Below are 27,353 nucleotides of genomic sequence, written 5' to 3'. Positions count from 1 at the left end.
GGCTACTGTCAGTGTGGGGGTTCTGTTTTTCACAAGTTGATATGGGTTTATACCAGATTCTCTGGTTTATTCTCACTTCCCAAAAACATTCCAGTGGAAGGTGTAACGTTCTGGAGAAGGGCTGCAGTGCTCACGGAGATCCAACCCTATTCTCAGTTGTCAGGGCTATCATCCACTATGGCAATTAGACCCAAATGCAGGAATGTAGGGAAAACACAGTTTTAATGAACAAAATGGACTATAACCAAAACGTAAACAAAAGACGCATACGGCACGGTTGACATGACTTGACATATAACATAACATAACATAACATAACATAACATAACATAACATAACATAACATAACATAACATAACATAACATAACATAACATAACATAACATAACATAACATAACATAACATAGAAACATGGAAATGCATCCGACCATGCTGCAAGAAACACAAAGACAACAGAATAGATATGTTTAGGACATCTAATCAAGTTTAACCAGGAACAGGTGCAATGGGGGAAACAAGCATGGAGCCTATTTATTATATCTTGTTTTCTTTTTCTATTTTTATTTATCCATATATATAGAAGAATATAATGTGAATTACCCCATGTCAACATTTTTACTCATTCACTCACTTTCGGTAAGCTTTTAATCCTGATCAGGAGCCTATTCCATTCAATAGAAGGAATACCCAGGATAAAATACCAGTCCATCAGGGGACACCACCATATACACCATATACACACATTCATCCAAACATTATGTATGAATTATGTATGAGTATATCTTATCATATCTCAGCTCATTGTCTGTTCTGTTCATTTTTTGCACTGTGGGATGAGAGAATGAAGAAAAATATTGCACTACATTACATCACATGTATGTGCAAATAAAGAACTGTGAACCTTGACCTTTTTGTGGAAGGTAGTTTCTGTTATCACATCACATTATGGCAGGTATAAACAGTCAATCCATTATTAGTCCAGATGTGTTCAATAAAGTAAATAAGACAAAAGATAAACACCACAGCACAAAGTACTGTGGACTGAAAATGTACTCATTTCAATAATGCTAAATTAAGACAATAAACAGAAAGTTTTACCAAAGTAAAGATTATATATATATTTTGTTAAATAGCAACCTTTTTAATCTGTTTATTATTAGTATTAGATTATGCAAAATGTTTGCTGAAAGTACTGGCAGAGCTGCTGTTATAGGTAAATTAATCAACACCTTTGAGAATTTAACAGTGTTATGGTTAATAGACTCTGGAATGGAAATTGCAGTTGGATCATATATCAGTCCAGTGAAAGGGTCAGTAAATATGGACAAAACTGTATAAACAGATTAATACAAGCAAGGCGGTTCATAAGTGTGGCTGGCATCTTGGCTCTAAAAGTCATGACGCTGATCATGTCTTGCTGACTTCTCTCTTTATAACACAAAATTTATGTGCAGATATATGCCATGCTAGAGCATTAGACTGCCAAGGCTTAGAAACCTGGCAAATGTGTTCAGACCAGTGCCAGGAAGAGCTTAACCAGCTTTAGCTATAGTGCTACTCCCCCTGCTGCAGATCAGACAGGAGAAACCTGCTGTTCACTGACTGCTGGGGTCAACCAGCGTGAAGAAATTGTCCTTTTCTGACCCATATCTCTTGAGTTCAGGTCATAAATCAGAAGAAGTAGTGCATGGTCAGGTGCCTTCAGCATGCTGAGGCTCTGCCTGCCTCCTGGAGAGAGAATAGTTTGCTGAAGCCACTGACACTCCTTCAAACTTTCACAGGTGACAAATATCTGCTATATGGATTTAGGCCAATGAAAAACTCAGCATTTGTTTAATACTGTGCATGATGTGCCATGCTAGAAAAGACGAAAGAGAAACAGATTCTCTGTATAGCAATGATTCATGTATAATTCAGTGTTAATCTGTCCTCTAACACTGACATATAACCTTGTGGATAGCTTCTACTGAAATTGAATGAAGGGGTTAAAGAAGTAACTAGCTGTAAAGCTAATATATGTGAACTCACAGAAAAACATAAGCAGCATATTCAAATTGTTCAGACAAATTGATACAAAAACAATACAGAGCTACATAAAACTGGATGCAAGTTGTCCTAGCCATATAAAGTGCATCATGTGCAACATGACACAAGTGAGTGCAGACCAGTGTGGATTCAGTTTGTTTTACAGAACATTGTGCAAAGTACAGGGTGCAAAAGAGGGTTCTTGCACACATATATACACTTCTGTTATAGCAGCAGTTTGATGATGTATTAAAATGTGGTGTGCATAAGAACTCACTCACTCTCACTCACTCATTTTCTACCGCTTTATCCGAACTACCTTGGGTCACGGGGAGCCTGTGCCTATCTCAGGCGTCATCGGGCATCAAGGCAGGATACATCCTGGATGGAGTGCCAACCCATCGCAGGGCACACACACACTCTCATTCACTCACGCAATCACACACTACGGACAATTTTCCAGAGATGCCAATCAACCTACCATGCACGTCTTTGGACTGGAGGAGGAAACCGGAGTACCCGGAGGAAACCCCCGAGGCACGGGGAGAACATGCAAACTGTATGTGTGTGTTCGGTACACAGATCAGTTCAGCTGTTGAGGAATCTGATGGCTTGTGGGAAGAAACTGTTACACAGTCTGGTCGTGAGGACCCGAATGCTTCTGTATCTTTTTCCAGATGGCAGGAGGGTGAAGAGTGTGTGTGTGGGGTCATCCACAATGCTGTTAGCTTTTCGGATGCAGTGTGTGGTGTAAATGTCAGTGACAGGGGAAACAGAGACTCAGATTTTCTCTTGTGTTCTGAGATGGTGCAATTCCCAAACCAGACAGTGATACAGCTGATCAGGATGCTCTCGACGGTCCCTCTGTAAAACATAATAGTCACATCAAACCTCAAAATGGGAAAAATTTGATCTCTATGATTTTGACCTTGGTATGATTGTTGGTGCCAGATAGGCTGGTTTAAATTTCTCATAAACTGTTTTTCTAATCTTCTGTCTCAGATTCCTGTTCTTGGCTTTCAAGAGGTAGAAGTTGAACCCAATTTGGCGTTCTGCTCTTGTAGCCTTCTCTCCTCAAGATTTGTTGTTTTGTGTGTTCTGACATCCTGTCAGCCAAGATCCTACCAATCCTCTTAGCAAAGAACAAGTATCTAAGGCTATAGTGGGCACAGGATCACCACAACTGGACAGTTAAAGCTTGGAAAAAGACCATATGATGCTTTTTTAATGTTCAACTCTCCAGATTCAATGAATAATTATGCAACAAGTTGTGCATAATAAGCTACATCTCAGAGAGTCTATAGTTTCATTTAAAGCAAAGAACACAACACTCAACATTTTGTAGTTTAATTGGACAACATATGCTTATACTATTATCTTATATAAAAATACACCTTTTTTTTAGTTTACACTGATAGGTTCATGAAAATCTGTCAATGCTGAGAACTTTCTGGTCTGAAATCACCTTAATACCCAGGTGTGTGTGCTGTGTAATTGAATGGCACTCAAGAGTGTGATTTTCCATTTGTGAAAATATCATTAACACTCGAATTGAACAGGGTGAGAAATTAAAAGTTCAATAATGGGAATTAACTTCATTATGGCCAAAGTGTTTTTTTTAGGGATGGTCGCTGTACAGTGTGCTGAAGTGTGAGATCAAATCCCAGTGGACACAAAAACAGGGCACACGCTTCACGAAAACAATTTTTTGTGGTAGCTCTAATGGATGACTTGTGTGTTTAATGTGGAATTAAATGCATAATAAAATAAATAGTGCACTAAATAGTGCACAGTCGCTTATTTATAAAAGACACTTTATAACTATCCTCCTTACACACCGTTTCCTGCTTACTAGCTATTATATGTCATCAGTAATCAGTATGGTGTGTTTTCTCTCATTAAACATCTGTAACACTTGTTTCACACACACACACACACACACACACACACACACACACACACACACACACACACACACACACACACACACACACACACACACACACACACACACACACACACACACACACACACACATCACCATGTCTCAATGAATAAAATAATTGCATCACACTATTACTGTATATAAAATGTCAGCTTTGTGATGTCCTCACTTTGACAACATGTGTGTATGTGCATCCTCCATTTGAGCTTGGCTTTTGGTAAAAAAAACATCAACCAGTCATTCTTTCCAGCAGCCTTTCTGTCCTGTGTGAAGCATACAATGTATATTATGTTAATTGTTTAATTTGTACACAGAAACTTACACAGCAAATCATACAGTTGCATAATTACTCTCCAAATGCTTAATTACTTGTTTGTTTGCTACCAACCCCAGAGTGATATACATGCTATGCTATTTTTTTCTTTTACACTAGCCTAAATATAACTACAGGATGCTATTTGTTGGTGTCTTTCTGATAGTTAAAGTAGTTCTTCAGCTTTGTGTAATACATTACAAGGCTTGCATATGTTATATAGAGATTTGTATTGTAAAAATGAAACAGACGAAGACAAATAATAATAAGAAGACGCTTTTAATGATATGCTAATAGGTGGGAGTATTACAAGCCCTCAAAATGTAAATATTTGACACCATTGTATGATTGACAAGGAATGAACATTGATAAACAGGATAGATTTTGGAATTTATATAAACAGGGTCATGGCAATGTCAAAGGAAATACCTTTTTTTTTTTTTTTTAATTTTTTTAAATATCTTCCTCTTAGACAGATTACTTACATGTTCATGTTCAGGAACTCAATACCCTTTTTTTCACCAGCTACAATTTTGGACATGGGTGTGACATGCATGTGTTTGTTTGAGATGTTTAGTATGCTATTAACATAATAAGTGTGTGAATGTTTGTAGGATTTATATGGAATTGGCTTTGAAACCAGCAGAAAACTGTGTTAGATTTTGGAATTGATACAGTACTATTACAGCATAGTTTAAGAATTATATTAATATTAATTAATCATATTATAGTGTGTGTGTGTGTGTGTGTGTGTGTGTGTGTGTGTGTGTGTGTGTGTGTGTGTGTGTGTGTGTGTGTGTGTCTGTCTGTCTGTCTGTCTGTCTGTCTTGGGGTGGAATCAGGTGCTTGGTGCATGAGGGTGAACTATTTTCCTGCTTTCTATCTAGTCTTAGCATCATAAATACAAAATAAAAACACAATAAGCCAACTTGTCAGTTTAACTGTGTGGAGTATTGGGAAGCGTGTACATTTACTATTAGTCATAATGTTGCTTTCAGTATGCTTGTGTTCCTATTAAATCAGATTGTTGTTTCTTGTGTTCCTACACACTCATTTAACGTGATACACACATCAGAGTGGTGAAGGCAAGTAGACATGCCTTAAGGGCATTATGAAAACTGAGTAATGAATCACAATCACGGAATCTCTGGTCGAAAAGTTCGACTCATTTAAACGATTCACTTTACAGAATCGAATCTGGTCAAGTATTTCTGAACTAGGCATTGCTGCTGGACTCAATGTGGGCAGTGTGTTACTTTACTCGTCGCGGATAGGTTCGTGTAGATGGGATCTCCACATGGCCACGCCCACTGCCCGATACATACCGACCAATTAAACTAGATCAAAGCAGCTCGGGTTTCCAATTAAGACAAGACGCTGAGCGCGCGCGCGCGAGCACGTCTGTGGGACTGCACGCCGCTTTGAGAGCCGGATAGAAAGGCGAACTCGAGGAACGTGCCTGTGAGCAAGCAGCGTTTATATCCGCAACCATACCATTTACGAAGTGCGTTAATCTGGGGGATTTGGGACGGAAATGCTGCATTGATTCAAAACACCGGCTCTTAGCGCGTGCATGTGCCAGGGAGAGAGAGAGAGAGAGAGAGAGAGAGAGAGAGAGAGAGAGAGAGAGAGAGAGAGGGAAAACACCTTATCTGAAATGAAATGAGGACCGAATTGGAAAAGAGAGACAACATGAAGAAGAAATGCGCCATCTCGAAGATCTTTAAAGTTCGTAAGAGGCGGGAGCTGCTGTGCGCGCAGGCCGGTTTGTTATGCAGCATGCTGCTGGGGGTTTGGTCCATGTCGGAGCTCCTCACCCAGGCAGGTGAGTCCATAATCACCATTGCTGCTGCAACGCACACACACACACACAGTGCACATACAGCTGATCTGGGTCCTGGATGTTTTGCAGGGCAGTGATCCCACTGCTGTACACACACACACACACACACACACACACACACACACACACACACACACACACACACACACACTCTTCTGGTATTTATCAGACACCCTAATCCAGAGTGACTTACAGTACACACACACACACACACACAATACACACACACAGATTTAAAGCTCTCCATCCTGCAGTTCACATGACGAGCCTGCGATGTTTTGCATCAGTTCCTGTCAAAATGCACACCATAATATAGCAGATACAATTCAAGGACGACTCCATTTATGGCTTTTTATTCCATGTCATGTTCCTTAGTGGTGCATTCACACACTGATCTGGATGTCAACGTGAAATAACATTTCAGCACGTCACTGGGATTCAAGGTGCTGCTCATTTTGGAAAGGAGATTTCTAGTCTTAGTCTGTGTACTAGTCACATTTTAAACATTGTGTTTCCTATAGTAAGATCATTTAACTTATTTACTAGCCTATAAGCAGATATAGATGCTGAGACCCATGTAAATATAAAGATCTGTACACATTTGAGGTTAATCAGGTGAATTGTACTGATACTGATGAGCCGCCACATGCACACGTCTACGCCTGATATCGATCAAGTACTGTAGAGATCTCAGTCTGAAATGTAGTATTGAATTTACAGTGTAATCTAATATAGTATATGATGTACCCTCACTGTCCACTTTATTAGGTACACCTGTACATTAGGTCTGTTGTTTAATCAGCCAATTATATGGAAGCAAAGCAGTGACAAAATCCATGCAGATACAGGACAAGCGCTTCAGTTCATATTCTCATCAGAAAAAAAAAATTGTCTGACTTTGACCATGGCTTTGATGTAGGTACAAGATGATCTGGTCTGAGTATTTGATCTGCTGATCTCCTGAGATTCACACACACACACACACACACACACACACACACACACACACACACACACACACACACACACATGCACACACACACACACACACACAACAAAAACCATCCTGTGCATGGAGATGTCTGCTAGCTGAAACACCGTGTTGATGAGAGACTAATGTAAGCTGACAGGAAGTTTATAGTAATGCCAATAAAGAATTTTTACAACTGTGGTGAGCTAAAAAGCATCTCAGAACTCATTAAACCCTGAGGTGGATGGCCTACAGTAGCAGAAGATGAGGTTTCACATTTGTCAGCCAAGGCACAAAGGTTACACCTTTTCATCTTTTTGATGTGAAACTCTTGACTTGTATCTGCAGGGTTTAATGCAGATATGCTTCTGTCACTCTATTGGCTGATTAAATAACTGCGCGAATGTACATGTTTCTTCACATGTACATGTGTTTCTAATAATAATGTACATGGACAGGAAGGTGTTTTTGTTGATATTCACCACACACTATACTGTTTGAGTAGACATTTTTAAATTATGTTTGCTACTGCTAAGATTTGTATGTCTAGTATTGTGTTTAAGTTATTAGCAACAATAGTCAAATCTGTTGTGTTATTTAAGCCGTTATTGACGCATTAACAGCTCAGTGTGCCAAGAAATCATTCCCCACACCAGTACACAACCCCTACCAACCTGGACTGTTCAGACAAGGCAGGTTGGGTTTATGCTGTTGCCAGCAGTTATAGAAGTACTCAAACCAGCCCATCTGGCACCAATCATGCCACGGTCAAAATCACGGAGATCACAATTTTTTGCCATTCTGATGGTTGATGTGAATGTTGCCCAAAATTCTTGGCCCATATCTACATGATTGTATGCATGTCACTGATGCCACATGACTTGCTGATTAGAGAATTGCATGAACAAGCAGATGAACAGGTGTTCCTAATAAAGTACTCAGGGTAGAGTAACTTTTCTGCCAAGTGTTAATTCTAAAACTTGTTGCTCTGTATTGGCTTAAATGAGAATATCATCAAATCCTAATACAGCGTTCAGGGGAAAAGATTTTGGTGTCTAAAATCTTGCATTTTTTTTCTTGTAGGTTTATTATGTTATGTTTGGATTAATGGATGATTAAAATAAGAATAAACAAAGAGTCCATTCAAGGTTTTGATTGCAAACTAGCTAGAAAATATTATTTGTCATCATATGCTTGACTCGTATGTCAGTGAATGGATGAATGAATATACTGTAACATATAATGTTTAGATATCAATTTTATCATTAGATCATGTTTTACAATACAGGTATTGGTGTTATTTTGCAAACATTGTGTAACTTAGCCAGTTAAGGTTGGGAACTTTCATGGGTATCATTCTGAGACATCATTATTATTTTTTTTTAAACATATAAATAGAAGCAAATCCTTGCTTTTTGCAAAACAAACAAACAAAAAAAACACCTTATTAAAAAAAAACTTTCAACACCGGTGGCATAAAGAATGATGAGCCAGAAGTTTTACATTGGGTTAAACCCACCTGCCATTTGTCACCTGCCACAGTTAGTGTCAACAGCTCGAGTCAATGATTCTCTCTTAGACGGAGCTTCAGGATGCTGATGGCACCTGGCACTCGCTCTCCAAGCACCCTGTACTTGTTTCCATGATTTATTGTTTGAACTCTGGAGATATGGGTCAGTGCAGGATGTTTTCTTCATGCTGGAGGACTTCACTAGGAGTCTTTGCTCATGTTGCAGTGTGTGAGAACAGTAGAGCTGCACAGCATAACCTCCCTGCATTGAATTACCTTCTGCAGTGTCGCATGATCACCTACACCGCAGGAACATGCTGATTATCATCCTGGACATTCAACATGAGCAGTATTGCTTTAATTGATGCTTAAATGCATTATAGGTGGAATCGCATTAGTCTCCATGGCTGTCCTGTGCATTGGTTTGGAGAAATGTAGCATTTTATGAGCTTAAGAAAACACCCTTAATATCATAAACTGGAGCACTTAACACTGATAGGAGCTGGCATAGAAAAAAAACAAGAAATATAGTTAATTTGTTTTTTTTCCCCCATTTGGTCACAGATTGGGCTTTTTTAATTTCTTGTGGTTTAGCATCAAATATATTAAATTTAGATTTCTTGTCTCTGTGGTAACAAGCAACTAGTGGCTGTAGATGTCTGGAGTTTTGTTTTTTCAGTCTTTGAGATTATTGGCTTTTTGAAATTTCATAACAGTGGCACACACAATCCATTTTAATGGTTTTTATTTGAACAGATTTTATAAATGAATAATAAAAAAGTGGAGATAGTGAGATCTTGTCATGACCATATATAAATCAGGTGACGTCATGTGATGTCACTGACCCCGTTTCGGTAACCTGTGCTGTAAAATAAACCTCTCTCAGTTTGAGAGTAAATTTTATAACGCATGTCTCATTAGAAAATACAGCAAGCATATGGCATCTTGTATCACAGTGTTGCTGGATACTCTGTATTTTTGATTGGTTAGGTGTTAATTAGTACTCGCAGTCGTGTCTGCTGTAAGAAATCATTGCTGTATATTAATGTAATTGATTGTTGTAATATGTTGTTGTATCTGTTTTACGAACATGCATAATTTATTGGCAGATGCACAACATACATGTTTCTTAATATTTGTTACTTATTTTCTTCTTGGCAGAACTTAAACTTGAAGTAGCAATTTTACAGGCAATTCTGCAGGGCACAAGATTTACTTTTTACATAAGCATAAAACATTAAAACCTACCTTTTTTAAATTTAATTTAAAATATTAATATTACGTAAAGCTACTGTAATGTCACCTGTTTCATGGGTGTTCCACACCACTAAACATAGCTATAAAATGCTTTACCTTCTTAAATAATAATAAATATTGGCAAATTGCTGTTGCATAAGAGGAATAAATGACATACGTTTGGAAATAACTCAACAATGACAGATGTTGGGCCAAACCACACCACACAATTATTGACAATTTTTCTATAAGAGCATTAAATGTAAGAGCCTATCTGTTTAATGTACAACTGCCGGTCTTACCTGCGAAATGGTGGAGGTTTGTGGGTGTTTCCATTTTGCATATTCATAGAACAAATATGGGGCCATCAAAGCAAGATTTGTTCGACGTTAATGTGCTTTAATTTAACTTCAGCTCTTTATTCAGAATCACCTTTGGTTTTGTTAGATGTGAGAGGAGAGATCAGAGGCCAATGATTGCCGTTATTTTCTTTGTTAAAGATTTAAGCAATACTACACTGATACAATTCTCACTTTTCTTTGTAAGTCAAACAACCCATCAGGGAAAGAACGGGCTGTGTAGATTATGATAAAACAACATTATACAGCAGATGAGATCACAGTGAGAATGCTAAATTTCGCATGAGGAAGTGTGGGATGTAAATCTGAAGCGTTTATCATCAGTAATGGTTGTCTTTTTGTGTAATGGTGGCATGATGAAAGGCACTGTGGGTGTGTTGGTGCTCCTCAGCTCTCATGATTGCACTCATAAAAATCTGAATGCAAGAGATCAGAGAAGAAAAATGAGCACACCCTGTCCATCAACTGTTTTTCTCCCACTCCCTCTCAATTTCGCTGCCACAGCCGAGTCCTTTCGAGTTTGTATCTGGCTAAAGGCAATAACCCTAATTCACCTGTCCAATGATGACCAGTTGATGGACACAGTGAGTGCACAGCTAAATTAAGGGGAATTGTTGACTGGCATATTTCTGCCTCACACACATCACATTTCCACTGATGAAGCCAATGTGTCTTTGCTTCTACTGCAGAATTATGATAATTTTTGGTATTTTTATTTCAGCATGTCCTTAGATATGACCTTTACTTAGACAAAGTGTAGAAATAAGTCCATCTGGATTTAATATATTGGAAAATCTCAAGTAAAACATTTTAACGAGACATTGCCATAGACCAGGGATTGTCATATTGGGGTCTGTGAAGCAAAACCATAAGGGCTGTGTTTGATTTTCCTATTTTATTAGAAAGCAGAACACACCGTTTACAAAATCTCTCATGTTTATTGCTGGGTTCTTAGTTATGAACCCCTATGACTGGCTCTTCAATATAAATGGTTTCAGTCCAAACTTTAATAACTCTAAAAGATTTAGACCTTAATATCAACTTAAACCTAATGTGTTCTGATGATGGAAAGTTCAAGGATTAAAAAATAGCTTTAAGGTTCTAATAAATAACAAGAACATTATTAGGACTAGCACATTATTATAAACCTTTATAAACCTTTATTTTTCTATCTGAACTGCTGTCAGAGCTGTTATTGAAAATGAAAGAACACCCACCTGATTATCATTTAAAAACACTAGTATAAAATTATGTTAAAAAAATAATTAATTCTTGTCTCTAGGTCAAGTGATCCAATTAGAATTTTTATGAAAATAATGCAGCATTACTTCCAAGCAGGATGCAGGACAAAAGCTAATCTTTTCTACATTATTCAGTATGTAGTTACATAAGGAGTTAGATTTGACATTCACATTAAATTGATTGTTTAAACAATCTGCAATATTCAAATCTTTTTTTTTTTTTTAATGAGGTGCTTCATTGAACCTGAATTGTTGCTATGGTAATGAAGTGAAACCTGCACAGTTCAGTATGTTTTTTTTTTTTGTGAGAGGAACAATGTCGCAGAAACAAATGAGAGGTCATGGCACGGACATCGGTGGCAATTGGTGTTTGTCCTTGTGTCCGATTTGACCGGACAGCTGCCTGTTGTATCAGTCATCTTGTTCGGCATAGGTCTCTGAGGTAGACCTGCGGGATATTCGTCCATATAATCCTTGAAAGGTCGTCCTCTGCAAATGATCCAAAATGCAGCTGCACGACTCATTTTCAAGCTGCCCAAGTTCTCACTCACCCCCCCGCTGCTGCGCTCCACACACCAGATACAAAACACTGATGCTTGCCTACAAAGCCAAAAATCCAGATCCCTCTTACCCCAAAGCCCTCATCACTCCTTGCACTGCACCTCGCACCCTCAGATCTACCAGCACTGCTCGACTGGTCCCACCATCTCTCAGGGAAAGAGGTAAGTATACAACAAGACTCTTTCCTGTTCTGGCACTGAGGTGGTGGAATAAACTTCCAATAGGGGTCGTTTGACCATCTTCAAACGACGGTTGAAAACCTACTTCTTCACAAAATATTTGAACTAGCACTTTCTCTCCTGTTTGTTGATTGTTGAACAGTGTTTTAGGCTCATGGTGTCTTGCGTCTGTAACCTAGTGAACCAGAGTTCATGTATTCAATAATAGAGACTTAAAAGCAAATTTGTACGTCACTCTGGATAAGGGAAATCATGTTTCATAAAATTCCAGCGTAAATCATTTTCACTTATGTTTCAATCTTTTTGACAAGATTTGGCAAAAAAAGGCTTTATTCTGATGGCTTCTCTCTTTTTTCTTTATAAAAGTAGATTAACTAGCAAGACTATACTAGGGTACAATATAACCCAGTTCACACTTGTAAATCACTGACTAGTTATAAAAATGGTTGTAATCTTAATTTGTTTGAGTTTTTTGTTTGGTCAAACTTCACAGAAAATAAGAGCAACATTATTAATTTTTTCAACAAATGATGTTCTACTCTACCTCAGACATGCACCCGAATAAGAAAAAGGAAGAAACAGCAAAGAAAAGCTAAAATGTTAGCATATTTTATAAGATGAGTCCTAAACCGATTGGGAATTTAATATCCAGTTCTAAATACTAAATATATCAACAAGTTCTAAACAGACAAAATGTATGAAGTGAATGAATAGGGTGCTCAAAACGTGCCATGGATTCATTATGCATAGCTTTGATTTATAAGACCTGGCTTTCACCTGCAAGTGGTTTAACAGTTCCTCTAGGAAGGACAACAGAATCACAGCCACTATAATTTATCTCAATGGCCTTTAATATTGTTGCTTTATTTTAACTTTGCTTGGACACATTATGCTTATTGCAATCTGAATAATATTTTATACTAAATTGCAGTTTATTTGGCTCAGTATTTTGGTTCCAAAGATACAACAATAAGTCAGTAATTGCAAATGAATGATCTGTCATTCACAAATGTAACTACATGCCATTGCAATGTGTAATAAATGGAATAAATGTATGTTTTTTTTTTTTTGTGAAAATGGGTCAATGAATAAAAATGTGACACTTGTAAGCCAGGCAAAAGTTAGCATTTCTAGATCGTAAATTCAAGGTCGCCGTTTCGGTCCAGATCTTGAGTTAATGTCCGTGTGGAGTTTCACACATTCTTCCTGTTTTTGTTTGGGTTTCATCAGAGGTCATTGATTTTCTGCCAAAGAAAATACAGATATTTTCTCTTTCAGGTTGAATGTACGTCACCAGCACAGGTCTCTGAGGTAGTCTGGGTTCTGACTAATGACTGAACGTTACACTAGATATTGATCTTCATGGTCCTTGAAAATTAAAGATGTATTGTTGGCAAATGATAGTTTCATATGGTGATATGCATAAAACATAAAAGCCAATCAGATATGAATATGGATATAACATATATTGATGGTTACTCCATTTTTATGCACCTTGATACCCAGTATACATATAAAAGTACAATATTACCAATTTCACACTTCTAAAACCCCTTGATTGGTTATAGAGTATACAAAAAAACATCCTTGATATGATTCTCAACGTGGTTTGTGTCAAGATCTGATCAAGATTAGAGTTCATCATTTTTTGATGAATTGCCTCCGCTGGTGTGAACGTGCCTAAAGATTTAATGGAATTTTCTCTAGTGTGTGCCCCGGTCTCATGCTCTGGGTGTTGACTGTGACCCTTAATCAGTGACCCTTAATCTTAATTATTCCGTTAATAATCATCCAGCAATTCATAATATGCGACTTGCCATACAATTTTATTTCATTAGCTTAAGATGGCAGAAAAGAACTTGGTTTATAATTCTATTTTCTTGTGTTTTGTGTTATCTTGTTTTAAGATACGAGAACCAGAAACTGGTTGAAGATGGCTGTGATTGCATCTCATTTTGGGTTTAAATCAGACTCGGATTATGCTAAAATTATGCCAATTTACCATTTTCCTAATAGGTGCATGAGGAAAATAATTACTGCATACACACTTTCCACTTTTTGCTATAATGAATCCTAAATTTTTTCTCATTTTCTTTCATTATATCTGTCCAAAGTAGCATTTACAAGAAAATTTGGTTTGTCATTGTGCAATAATGACAATTTTTAAGTTTTCTGTCTCGTGAGCTTTCACTAGTCAGTAATTATTTATTTCACTAAACTAATTTACCAGTTTTAAGATTTTCCTGTCATATCAATTTAGGACTTTCTGTTAACAGAATGAATTTGTGTCAAGGCAACAATTTGGTTTTATCAGGCTGTGAAATCATTCGATCTGATCACGTCAATCATTAGTGTGTCATTCGTGCATCATTAGTCAATCATTAACTCCTGACCTTTAAACACAATCTTACTAGATTGTAGGGATCCTTCAGATAAAACCTGGACACAATGTTTTTAGGTCATTCCTGTTAATATTTTCATATTAATGTGATTTTTTTAAAATGTCATGATACTTGAAATGTCTTTTTTGCGTTATGATTTGAAGCTCAATACGCTGAGACATGCTGTTTTAAATGACCAACATTTCCGTTTTTCTTCAGGTCACGGCATGATCATAGACGGTGGGATAAATGTTGACGCCCACTGGGGCAGGAAACTGATGGCTACAGTGCAAAACAACGAGACACTGAAGAAGAACTGTACTGAGCCAGGTAGGAGATGACAATTTATCATCACAGTCATGGCAAATATACACAAGATCTTGGAGAAGTGAAGCACTTCACTGAGTCTCAGCAATGCTGGTGTTTCCATCTCGTTGTGGTATATAAATAACTTGTGGACTCCATTAACTTCTTAGTCTCTCCTGAAAAGTGCCAGCTGACGAGATTACACAATCAAAATCTTGTCTGCGCGCTCTCAGGATTACCTGCACTCTTTCCTTCGGGTCGTCCTCTTTTGCTTTTTGCTGCTGTACGGCGCCTGCCTTTAATGTACCGATAATATGACTTAAATCGTATCTCTCTCTTAATGGCTAGCTCCAGAGAGAAAGCTGATTTTCCAGTAATGGGCTGCTGCAGTGCTGACTTGCACATCTCTACATCCCACACACAGCGTCTTTTCTTTATTACATCCATCACCTTCAGGCCGATTCATTGCAGCATTTTTTTTTTCAACAATGAGTATTTTAATTCAAATCTTTAAGGTAATTAAAAATCGACAGCCATTTCCGACAGCGGTTTATTTTAACGGGAGATATTTATTATTATTAACTTTGTTCAATTAAAAGTCTGATTATGGCGTTTTTGTGCATCAGTGAATTGTCAGGCACGGCTATTTTTTCCCCCTCATCTCTAATCTTGTGACTTGACTGGTTCTAGATTCATGCACAGACATTTAAGGCTTTAAAGGCATGAAGTCAAGAAGCTGTTGTTTCTCCCATATATATATATATATATATATATATATATATACTGTACCTGGTGAAATAAAATGAATATACTGTACCTTGATGAAATAAAACAACGTTCATCTAGGACCATAGTGCTACATGGACTGCTCATTGGAAGGTTGTGAGTTTGAATCCCAGGTCCACCAAGCAGTTTCCATTTTGTTGTCATGTCCCTTGCGCTGGATTTCTCCAGTTTTTCTGAATCTTTTGATGCTCTGCACTGTAGATGATGAGATTTGCAAAGCCTTTGCAATTTGAAGTTGAGGAACATTGTTTTAAAATTATTCCACAATCTTATTACACACTTTCACAGATTGGGAAGAGCCTCTGCCCATCTTTACTTCTGAGATCCTCCGTCTCTCTAAGACATCCCTAATGTTACAGACCTGATATCAGTTACCTTAATTAGTTGCTAGCTGTTCTCCCAGCTGAATCTTTTCAAAATTTCTTGCTTTTTCAGCCATTTATTGCAACCCCAAAAATACTTAATTCCCATTGCACAAAACAATTTTGTCATTGTAAAACACTGCATAACACGTTTAGCTATCAGGAGGATTATTAGCATATTAACTTATTTTTTATTAGCTTTCTTTCATATTGTCCACACATCAAACTTTACATTCTGACAATGTAAATTTTTAAAAATCATTAACATCTTGACACAGATTTTGCTACTGACTACAAGTTTAAGCAGTTTATTTTGACTGTGAAGACCATATATGTTGTTTAAAAGGATAAACAGTTGTTTAAAAGGATAAACATGAAGACTAGTGAGCTGTCTGAATCTGAGGAACATGAGAAGGTGATCTTTTTCCTATCTCTGTCTGTCAGTTTTGGTGAACCTGTTCCTAATACTCAACATTGTGTTACTTTGTGCTGGTGACATTTATTAGTTTAGGGTCATTTGAAATTTATAACCGCATTTCTGTCGACAATATCCATTGTTAAAATGATAAACAAATCAACAACCAAGGAAATTGATAAAATCTTAGAGCGTTAAACTATTTGGATCTTCATGTTTATCTTGCGTTATTGACCAGATGACTCTACATTGCCACTGTGATATGAGTTAATCTGGTATAAGTCCCAGAATCTACACTTCAGTCACACACAGTCTGTGTATGTGTTTGATCTACATCTTTGTGTGTGTGTGTCATTCTGTAAAGTTTTGTTTGTTGGCTTGTGCCGTGTTTTTTGCTCGCTCCTTAATGGTTATAAACAAAGCCAGACTTTCTGAGATCTCAGCAGTGTGCCGGTTATGTGGGAATGTCATGCTGTTTGTTTGCTATTCATGCAAGTTTTCTGACCTCATTACATATAAGATCTGAGCATCATTTATTTATTTATTTATTTATTTATTTTTCTAAAAGACATAAACTTGTTTAAAAGTGGGTTGTTTTTGTACATGTTTACCATCATGCATTAGGCTGAAAGAGTAATATATATGAAATGTTTTTTATTTATATATATATACACACACACACACACACACATAATATTTATTTATTTTTACTGTCCCCATTTCGGTCTGTCTCTTTAATGATGTTTGACATTCTCTGTCTGACTGACAGGCTTTTTCTCTGAATATCTGTGAGAGAAAAAGACAGACAAAAACTTGAAACTAAGAAGATAAATAGACTGAAAGACAATGTCTATCTCACTGTTTCTTTCTCCCTAAGTGTTTCTAGGAGTTTTCTTTCTCTATATGTTTGTTTGTGTGTACATCAGTCTCATTATTTGTCTGTCTGCCTGCTTTTATGAACCTCACAATTTTTCAGTACTACCTCTCCATTTATTCTCTGACTGACCTGCGAAATGAAATATGTGAGAGATGTTCAGATAAAAAGTTCATACACATATTTTTGCTAATCAAATACAAATAAAAGCAAAATTAAGGAAATTAAAAAAAAAATTAAATTAGAATCTGCAAAAAATATTTCAATTAGATTTTTTGATCAATGACAATGGGAAGCCGACAGGAAATAAACACGGGTAGTGTGTCGGTTCTTTACTGCCAACTTTTGCTCCAGAAGAGAAGAATAAAGGTCAGTGGTTTATGGGAAACGTATTTATACCATGAAAACATTAAGGATGCCCTTAAATACTGTAAACTCCTAAAATCCACACTTTTTGGGTGTCACTAGAGACATAATTTGAAGGCTTGTTGAAACATGATGGCATAGAAGGACAAAAAAAATAATAAAGTGCAAAAAATGCAGTTCTTAAATAAATGCAGTTCTTAAATACAATAATACTATATTTCATGAAAAAATATGATATGCTGTAAAATATTCTTTTCCTACACTAAAACAACACATGGGTTGTTTAGCAAAATGTTAAGAAGCCTAATTAGAACAATTTTTGGCAGTTGTAGATTTTTAGTCATCGGATTTGTAGATATTGTATGATAAGTGAAACTGCTTTTCTCTGACTGTCTAAAAAGCTAAGTTCCCTAATGCCTTTAAATCCAGACTGAAGACTGATGTCTTTAATAAGCCTTTATTAAGAATGGGCACTAATGCAGCACTTTAGGAAAGAGACGCTTTCGAAGAAGCGCGTGTGTTAATGTAGTCGTATATCAACACCGGCTCGTGTTTCTGCTTGTGCTTTAGGCTTGTGGGTTTCTTAACATGTTGCATAGATAAAAGCATCTGGTAAATGCTGTACAGTGTATGAGCGCATGAGTGAAAATTACACTGTTTTGCTTTCTTTTCTAAAGAATCTTTATTGCGGTTGTTATTTACAACAACTTGAGTAGGAAAAAAACAACTCACAACTTCACAAATTAGTGCAAAACCTGATCCGTTTTACTTGTGAATTTGTGTCTGAGAACTCCGGTAACGTGGGAGTTGCTCGAGCGGAGTTCTTATCCCCATCATTCTGAGCTGAACGATAGTTCCATCCCAAATTTCCATAGAGATGTACTTGAAACTGGGATATATTTCGTTAAAAAAAAAAAAAAAAATCAATGTGTACAAAGCCGACGGTGAGTCCAGATTCACTGCAGAAGCATACAAACATCTTTATCGTTGCCCTCCATCTGAATCTGCGTCACAATTTCTCTTGACTTTGATGTTTCAGGCTTATCTGATTTTTTTTTCCATTAGTGCAGAAGAGCAAAACACCTATTATATAATGTGTAGCATCTCTCTCTTTCTTTTTCTCTCGTGCGCTCTTTCTTTTTCCTCACTTTCTCTCTCTCTCTCTCTCTCTCTCTCTCTCTCTCTCTCTCTCTCTCTTCTCTCTCTCCACCCACCTGGTGTATATGTGCATGTGTGTATGGTGTGTTTATCAGAATGCTGCTCCTGCAGGCCTCTTATCTGGCACATGTGCTTCTTTGCCCAGCTGATTACACACACACACACACACACACACACACACACACACACATACTTACTACTTTGCTTTGACAATGAAGCTCCTGTGCAAACCCGATGCTGCACTCACAACTCTCTGCTTAACAAATATTAAAATGATTATATTCTTAGCATTTGTAATGTTGACTTATTATAATTTAATTTTATTTAAATTTTTTAATTTTAGCTTTATTTTACTGCACTTGTTCTAATGCTTTATCATGTATGTAATATATGCATTGAAAATGTGTCATTAGCTAATAAGGAAAACTTTCTGTGAGATATTTATTCAATACTTAAAAGGAGTCTCCAGTGTAAGTACATTGTAATGGTCAATACTTTTTCAACCATCGTCAGCACCGAGGGCTTTGTGCATCGTGGCCATGTCTAGCTCCAAGAGAGAAAAAAAAGCAGAGTCTGCTGAGAGAACGACTGTTTATAACAGCTACTATAAAAGGGGACCGAAATGGAGGCTCCACAACATTAAACAAGCTATAAAGAAATAAACAATTGTAATGGGTTGTCGTTACATACATAAAGTAACAGTTTAGAATCTGTGGTAGTATAAAAGGAATCAAATGATTTTGAGAATGAAAATAATAAAAGCAGCTTCAAGTTAATAACTGTAAATCTGTTTCACTCCACTGGTAATTATTTTCTTTTAATTGTATCCTTATATTTTGTGAGACAGAACAAACACAGGAGGTGGAGTGAGCTGAACCATGTGGCATTATGTCCATCTCAATATAAAGCTGTTTCTAGTGTTACCTAATTTAGTAACATCTGTTATTACCCAATCTGGTCACCAAGTTGCCTTATTTGCCTGGGTCTGCCCCTGGTGACGCCGGCCGATTTGGGTCCCCCCGGTGACTCTGGTGGTGTTGTCTGAACCATGTCAACGGTTCTCACTTGATGCATGTCACTGATTATATTGCCTGATCTGGGTCACCAGCGATGGCCTCCAATCTGTCACCTGATCTGCATTCCCACCTTGATACCACTTTAGTGGCTCTAGTGATGTCACGTGAACTGCGTTGGTTTGTTACTTAATTCTCACGGTTACATTGTCACCTGTCCCTTTATTAGATCCCTTTCTTACCATGTGAATAATTACAAGTGCAAAGAATATCTCCGGATTAATTTTCTGAATGTTAAAAAATCAAAAATTTAGGCCTACCTGTTACTGGGTGTGTAGGGATTTTTTGTGCATACAGTAATCCCAGTGTTGTGGATCGGTTGTTTTTAGGAGTTACTGAAGCAAACGTACGTCATTATTTACATTTTCTCTCAAAAGAAACAAGCTGTCCCTGTATTCCTCCTGTGAGATTCAGTATGTCGTCAAGAACAGGAATTCCTGGACTGTAAATCGACCAGCTGTTTGCATAATACTTGTACTGCAAATGTTCTTGGAAATGAATTACTAAAAATGGATGTGTTACTGGTTCGAAAGTGCTTCTGCCTGATGGGCTTGGGGTTTGTTTCATATCTACTCATTCTATCAGCTTCATCAATCAGCTGACGTAAAACTGTTCATTTGTGTCGGTGGCTTCAGGAATGTTCCCATGTTAATCTTATTTCATGGACACGACAACACGATCACAAAAAGATCAGCAATCTATTTAGCAGCACTGATTACCTGAATTGTGGAAGCCGTTCCCTTAATAAGCATGCATGTCTCTCTAATGTACAGAATATAGCACGGGGATCTATTTTAAGCACAGATTTGCATTTTGGCACCTGTTCACTGAATCATGCTCTCTGCAGTATTGGCTGGGGAGGCTGCACATGCTTTGCATTCAGTGTGGATGTGGAAGCAGAAGACAGGAAGGTGACACAGATGATTTGAAGGACCAAGTGGATGAAGGAGACATGAATGATTTCTTGCATTAGTAAACCTCAAAGCTGGATCTCAAGCAACTCCCCAGGATTAATATGAAAAACTCGCTTGCACTCATCACTCGTCTGTTTAATGTGATGTGGGTAAAGACTCTTGGGATTGATATCTGGGATCGTAGAGTTTGTATAGAGGACGGCCATTTTGCCATTTCTGAAAGTGTAAACACTTTACGACTTGTGTAGTTTTTCCAGAATGGCTGTGAATCACTGAGCCATCTGGGACTTAAGGAGACAATTAGATTGCTTTGATTTAATCTGAAGGTCTTGGCTGCTGTAGCCTGTGTGTGATCTCCAGTTTAATGCCTGTGATTCCTTATCCTTTGTAATTCATGTGCTGTGTAATACTGTGATTAGAACAGTGTGATGTTTACTGCTTTCAGGAATTTTCATACGATACGTTTAGCTGTACCGAGCACAATACACACAAACGCACGCTTGACTGTATGGATTGCACTGATTTACACCAAATACACACACTTCCAATATACATCCATGTGCACATAACCACCCATATCAAATTGTTTACATGCTTTTTTTTGCTCGTTGCACATGTTGTCTTGCACATTTCAGTCAATTGCTGTTTTGCACAATACATTACAATACCTCGTATAACCGCTGCTACAATATTAAGTGTTCATTCCAGTATTTCTGCGCATGTACTATAGAACATACACTATGTACTGTACACTGGTCGGGGCTGCTTTTGTGTATTGATTTTTGTGTAATGTATTGTTTTTGTCTTGCATTGTTTGCACCAGGTTGCACAGATGCACATAATGTGGCTAAGACTAACTTACTTAAGTCATTAGCTCTGTGTTTGTTCTATTTAACACCATAGTCCTGGAGAAACATTGTCTCGTTTTACTGTGTACTGCGTGATGGTGGTAGTAGTACTTTAAGAATACCAAACACCTTACTTGTTCCTTATTTGTTTTTAAGGAAGCAATCTACAGTATAGCACAACTGTACATACATTTTATTAATTTTTAAATTTATTTTACATCATTTCATTTTTACATTTTTTTTTTTTTTAATGTATTTACGTATGTGTACTTTATTTGTATTGTCTGTGTGGTGTTGTCTGTGTGCTGAAAGCATGTGACCCTAAAACAAATTCCAATAAAGCTTTCTGATTCTGATATTAATAAATAACTTTTCAACAGCCTCGCAAATTTGGATTTAAGGTAAAAAGATTGAGTCAGTGACTCAGCTGTCTGGACCTCAAGGGGAAGTTTACAGGAACAAGAAAGAGTTTTGTTATATACTTATCTCATTGCTGGAGAGATGGTGGGACCAGTCGAGCAGTACTGGTAGATCTGAGGGTGTGAAGTGCAGTGCAAGGAGTGATGAGGGCTTTGAGGTAAAAGGTAGCCGGGGGGAATGGGGTGGTGGGGGTGGTGGTGCTGGTGAGTGAGAACTTAGACAGGTTGAAAACAATGGTGCACCTGCATCTAATTGATCTAAATCCATCTTAGGATCATGTAGGAATGCAGGAAGATTAAGAGAACTAAAAAAAAATGCAGAATTTTTCCATTGAAAATTAGAGCAGAAGGATTTTGTAATTTAACTGATTTATATCATGCGCTCCCTGTAGTCTCACTGCAAGAGGTGGAAATGTCTGTGCTTCAGACTGACTGAGAAAATCACTGTGAAATCACTATGTAATGTGTAGACTTTTCTGTCTAGACATGGACATACACATTGGCTCCTTTAGTTCACTTGATAAAATATGTATTCAGGCCTGAGGTTCCAAGCGATCCAGAGAGCGAGTTAGCTAGTGCAATCTTTATTTGGCTGCATTTGTTTTTACTAGATAGCGATCAGAGCAATACAGGGCACTTTTGAAAATAGGACTGTTGTTATTGTCTTAAATTAGTCTTTGAAGACATAACAAAACGCAAAATATAATTACTTTTGCAATTCAGTTGCATATAGGCTACTCTAAATGTTTTTCTGTGGTTTTGTTTAGTTGATTAATGAATTCCCTTCAGATGTCTAGAATTAGTTAAATGAATTTCACAAGTGTCAAAAGATTTCATTATACATAAATGGATCTGTTCCTGGAAGATCTCAGAGCTGGTTAGAGAACATTTATACAACAAAAAAACAGGAAGACCGAGGACAAAGGTGTGGGAACAAGATCAATAATAAGACGACATGTACCAAACTCTGAACAGCCTGAGGGGAACAAATCAAAACAATATTAAAAGAAAAAAGCTTTGTGATTCGACATTTCAAGCTCAATTTCTCCCCGGACCGAATCAGCATTTTTGAGAGACCCTGACAGGTCGTATAATCGCAGTCTGCATTTTTATTCAGTTATTTAACACATTCTATCAATTCACACCAATAGCCTAGTAGTTTCTAGGCAGAATATTGGCTATAGTAGCTATTCATTGCATGAACTATTAGGTAATCAAATGTATTATATTGATTACATTTGAATAAAGGTATTCCTTGTTTTAAGCACATTTTGAGAAACAGCAAACGGAGATGCTACAGTTTTTTTGTCTCTTTTGAAGCTTGCGTCATTATAAGCACAGAGGAGAGAGCTGGTGAAGTAAATGTTGGGATTAGCTGGAGAAAAAGTAGCACAGTTTTTATAACATATAAAGAAACATTTTTTCTCTATTAAAATTATTTAAATCATTGAGGGCAGTGTTGGCTGTATTGTTGATTGGAGTATCAGGGTTCAAGTCCCAGCACTGTCAAGCTGTCAATGATGGGATTTTGAGTAAGGCCCTTAACTTTGTCGGCTCCAGGGTTTCTGTATTCACATTTACTGTACATTTTATGGCATTTGGCAGACGTGCTTATCATGTGCGATGTATAAAAGTGCTTTTAGGTCACAGACTTGGGATACAATCAACCTAAAAATATATTTTTTAACATGCACATAACAAACAAGGAAAAAAGCGCTAGTTCAAGTGTCTTCGCCCGCCGTAGGTCTTCGCCCGCCGTTTGAAGATAGCCAGTGACTCAGCGGTTCGGACCCCTAGGGGAAGTTCATTCCACCACCTTGGTGCCTGAACAGAATAGAGTCTATACCTTCTTCTTACCCTGAGAGATGTTGGGACCAGTCGCACAGTGCTGGAGTGATCAGAGCTTTGAGTTAAGGGGCAACTGGTTCAGATTTGGCTTTGTAGTGTTTTGAATCTAGTGTGTGGAGCCACTGGAAGCCAGTGGAGGAAGCACAGCAGTGAGCTGGTATGTGAGAACTTAGTCATGTTGAAAACAAGTCGTGCAGCTCCATTTTTTTATCATTTGCAGAGGACGAATTGTGTTCATAGGTAGACCTGCCAGCAGTGAGTTGCAATAGTCCAGTCTTGAAACGACAAAGGACTGAACAAGTGTCTGAACAATTTTTGCTGCTGTCTGATATCTGTCTGCACTGAATGTGTGTATCGTACGTAAAGAAATCGGGATTTTTATTTTTATCTGTACAACTGAATGGGTAAGTATTTCCTGATCCCACCACAATGAAACATTTTAACAGTGCTTTCATCACAACACAATGTGCTTCTTAATAATTTCTAGATGCAAGTACTGTTTATTATGCTCATCTCAATGTTGTTGTTTTAAACCTGCATTTCATCACTGTGAGATGCACTATACAATGGCTACTGATCTGCTGTGAAACCTGAAGTGTGAATGTTGAACAGTAGTGTACAAGTTTACATTGGGCCTAGTATTTGGCCTGGGGCACAGAGTAAGCCTTCCACCATAAGAGCAAGAGCAATAGCATTAGTCACCTAAGCAACTTGGAGACAAAAGGTAACTCGCAATATGATGCTACCGCCATCATGCTTTATAGCAGGGATAAGTGGTGAAATGTAAATATAGTTCACAAAGTAAATGGTTGCACCATACCATTGTGGCTTTGATTTGATTTTCAGAAATTGCAGGTTTATTTAATTATCAAGTGTTTAGAATTTATTGACTCGATTTTCATGAACGTCACATAGTTGAGTGGAATCATGATTTTCTGCCTGAACCAAACGTGAGCTACAGCTCTACACTGTGATAAAGTGATCTTGCTGTGGAAACCAGATGAGTCACAAGCATTTTGGGTAAATATGTGAATATGTTGAGGGAGATTCAGATGACTGCCATGAACCCTGGGCTCCTCTGTGTAGTGTATTAACGGAACAGTCTACCACTCGCATTTCTTGTGTGAGCGTGAGACCGCACTGACGCTTTCCAGGACAAGTGAAAGTCAGAAAGAAGGGGCGTGTTGCACATTTAGAGGAGTATTCATGTAATGTATTATGTTACACATAAGGAAAAGGAAGTGCTGATGGTGAGGGTCAGTGGAAGTGCATTCTCCAGTCTGGCTCTTGTTTATTTATTCATGAATTCCTTTCATTTCGAAGTGTATTGGACATGAAGTCTACATGTTGGCTGCCGTTCATGTTAAATATTTAGATCATTCCAGTGTTAATTGTTATTGTTGATAAAATCTATGATGGCAAATGTACATTTAGCAATATCCTTGTACTCTAAAGCAATAACAGAATTAGTAAACTCATAATATACCCCACGTTAGCACTGTACAATAAGTGATTTTGTGATAACAGAAGGACAATGGACATGAAAAGTGAGTCAGTGGAAATGTGGGAATGAACTTGGTTAGAGGATAAGATTAAGAACCTGCAGGAGCAGTGGTGGCTCAGCTGGAAGGCTTTGGGCTACTGCTCAGAAGGTTGAATGCAAATCCTGGCATGTCACATTGCCTCTGTTGGCACACAGCGAGGCTGTTAATCTTCATTAGCTCACCTCAATTAAAAGTTGCTGTGTATGTGCAGTCTGCCAAATCTGCAATATTTAAATGTTAAGTGATGGCCTGCGAGTAAAAGCTGCAGATTTCTATTAAACGTCTGTCCTTTTGTCTTTAACATTTGTATCCTTTTTAATGACAGTAATCAAAATGACCCTTAAGATTTTAAGATTAAATTGGATAAGATGAAATGTTAAGCAGAGGTTGACGAGGCTAACTGAGCAACCGATTCTACTGGATTGCAATATATCTGATAGACGGATGTCCCATCCAGGATGTATAACCAGCTCGTTACTACTGTTTCTGGGATTAAAAAGCAGGATGAATGAGTGATGAAGGATGTATAGTGTGTGTAACTTTACCAGCTTTTTTCTGACACATTTGATGCATGGGATAGCAGCAGTAAACCACAGCATCGGTGTGTATGATGAGTGCGAGGTGGGATGCTGGCTGGAATGGTGTAGAGGGTCACCTTGACCTGCTGGAAACATTAATCTATACGTGGCTATTCTTGGAGCAGAAGCCAGTGACGTTGTTCCCTCCTACTGCTCCCATCATCTTGTCATAACTGTGGGATTTAGTTTAGTGATCTTTTTTTTTTTTTTTTTCTTTAAAGCACATTTTGTAATCTAGGTTTGCAAAAGCCTATACAGGCAGTTTATTGCGTCCACTGTCTCGATTTCTAAAACCAAGCCAAACTCCGTCTTTAACAGTTAACATTAATTTTTTACTTTTTAGTTCAAAACTTCCAATTTTGGATCTAAATATGTTCTAGTGCCTCAACTCTGAGAAAACATGTTTGTAAAAAGATGAGATTGTAGTTTAAATAAATACAAATTATCACTAGAGCAGAGAGCGTGAGAGAGTTCAGAAATAATACTAAAACAAGACCTAATTAAACGAACATGTTGATGAGATGATGAGGGTGACTTTATGTGGGACAAAAACTCCAACAATAGAGGAGTTGGATACAGTTACTAAGGCACCATACAACTGCCCCACCCCTTTCCCCCCACCACCCCACAAAACAGTGATAACATTTAAATAAACTAATTTTGCTAATTTTCTCAATACACCATTTTTTTACTCCCCCTTCTCACCACCAAAACCACCACAGCAACACCCACCACTCTTGAATAATGAGCTCCATCTCTATTTCTTCATCTCTGGGCTTGTTAATAATATGCTATAATTGTCTGGCTTTTGAGGAATTTTCAGGTTATCCTTCAATCTGTCCGTCCCTCTATCTATCCGTCTACCCATGACTGCTTCTGTTGCTGTCTGTCCATCTGTCTATTTAGTGTCCTGCTGAGATAATCATTAGCATGACCTCAAGAACAAGACATTGAATGTCTGTAGGATTGATATGGAATTATCATTGTAATTAATCAAGGTCAAGCTCAAGGAATTTTCTGCAATAGCTTTCTGCCGTTCTTTCAAGGGTATCTTTGGCAAACAATTTAGTAACAAGAAGGACCTGAAATATCAACACTGTCGTCAAAATCTCCTATTCTGGTTGTTCTGGCAGTGGTGGCACAAGAGGTTAAGGCTCTGGGTTGTTGATTGAAGGATCGGGGTTCAAGCCCCAGCATTGCCAAGCTGCCACTGTGGGGCCCATGAGTAAGACCCTTAACCCTCTTTGCTCCAGTGGTGCTGTATTACAGCTGCCACTGTACTCCGACCCCACAGTGCT

At 37.7% G+C, this 27,353-nt stretch overlaps 1 protein-coding gene across 1 annotated transcript in view; it reads left to right on the top strand.

Moving 5' to 3' along the window:
• The first annotated feature begins 5,547 nt into the window (after positions 1 to 5,547).
• The window catches only part of slc24a4b (solute carrier family 24 member 4b), a 37,798-nt gene continuing 15,992 nt past the window's right edge, over positions 5,548 to 27,353 (top strand). Inside the window, exons 1-2 of the mRNA XM_027166381.2 lie at positions 5,548 to 6,109; positions 14,784 to 14,894. Coding sequence (XP_027022182.1) covers positions 5,947 to 6,109; positions 14,784 to 14,894 — 274 coding nt within the window. The 5' untranslated portion in view covers positions 5,548 to 5,946. The remainder of the gene's footprint in view (positions 6,110 to 14,783; positions 14,895 to 27,353) is intronic.

The sequence above is a fragment of the Tachysurus fulvidraco genome, chromosome 16, assembly GCF_022655615.1.
Source record: "Tachysurus fulvidraco isolate hzauxx_2018 chromosome 16, HZAU_PFXX_2.0, whole genome shotgun sequence".
Classification (NCBI taxonomy): domain Eukaryota; kingdom Metazoa; phylum Chordata; class Actinopteri; order Siluriformes; family Bagridae; genus Tachysurus; species Tachysurus fulvidraco.
This window is presented reverse-complemented; position numbering and strand designations above follow the sequence as displayed.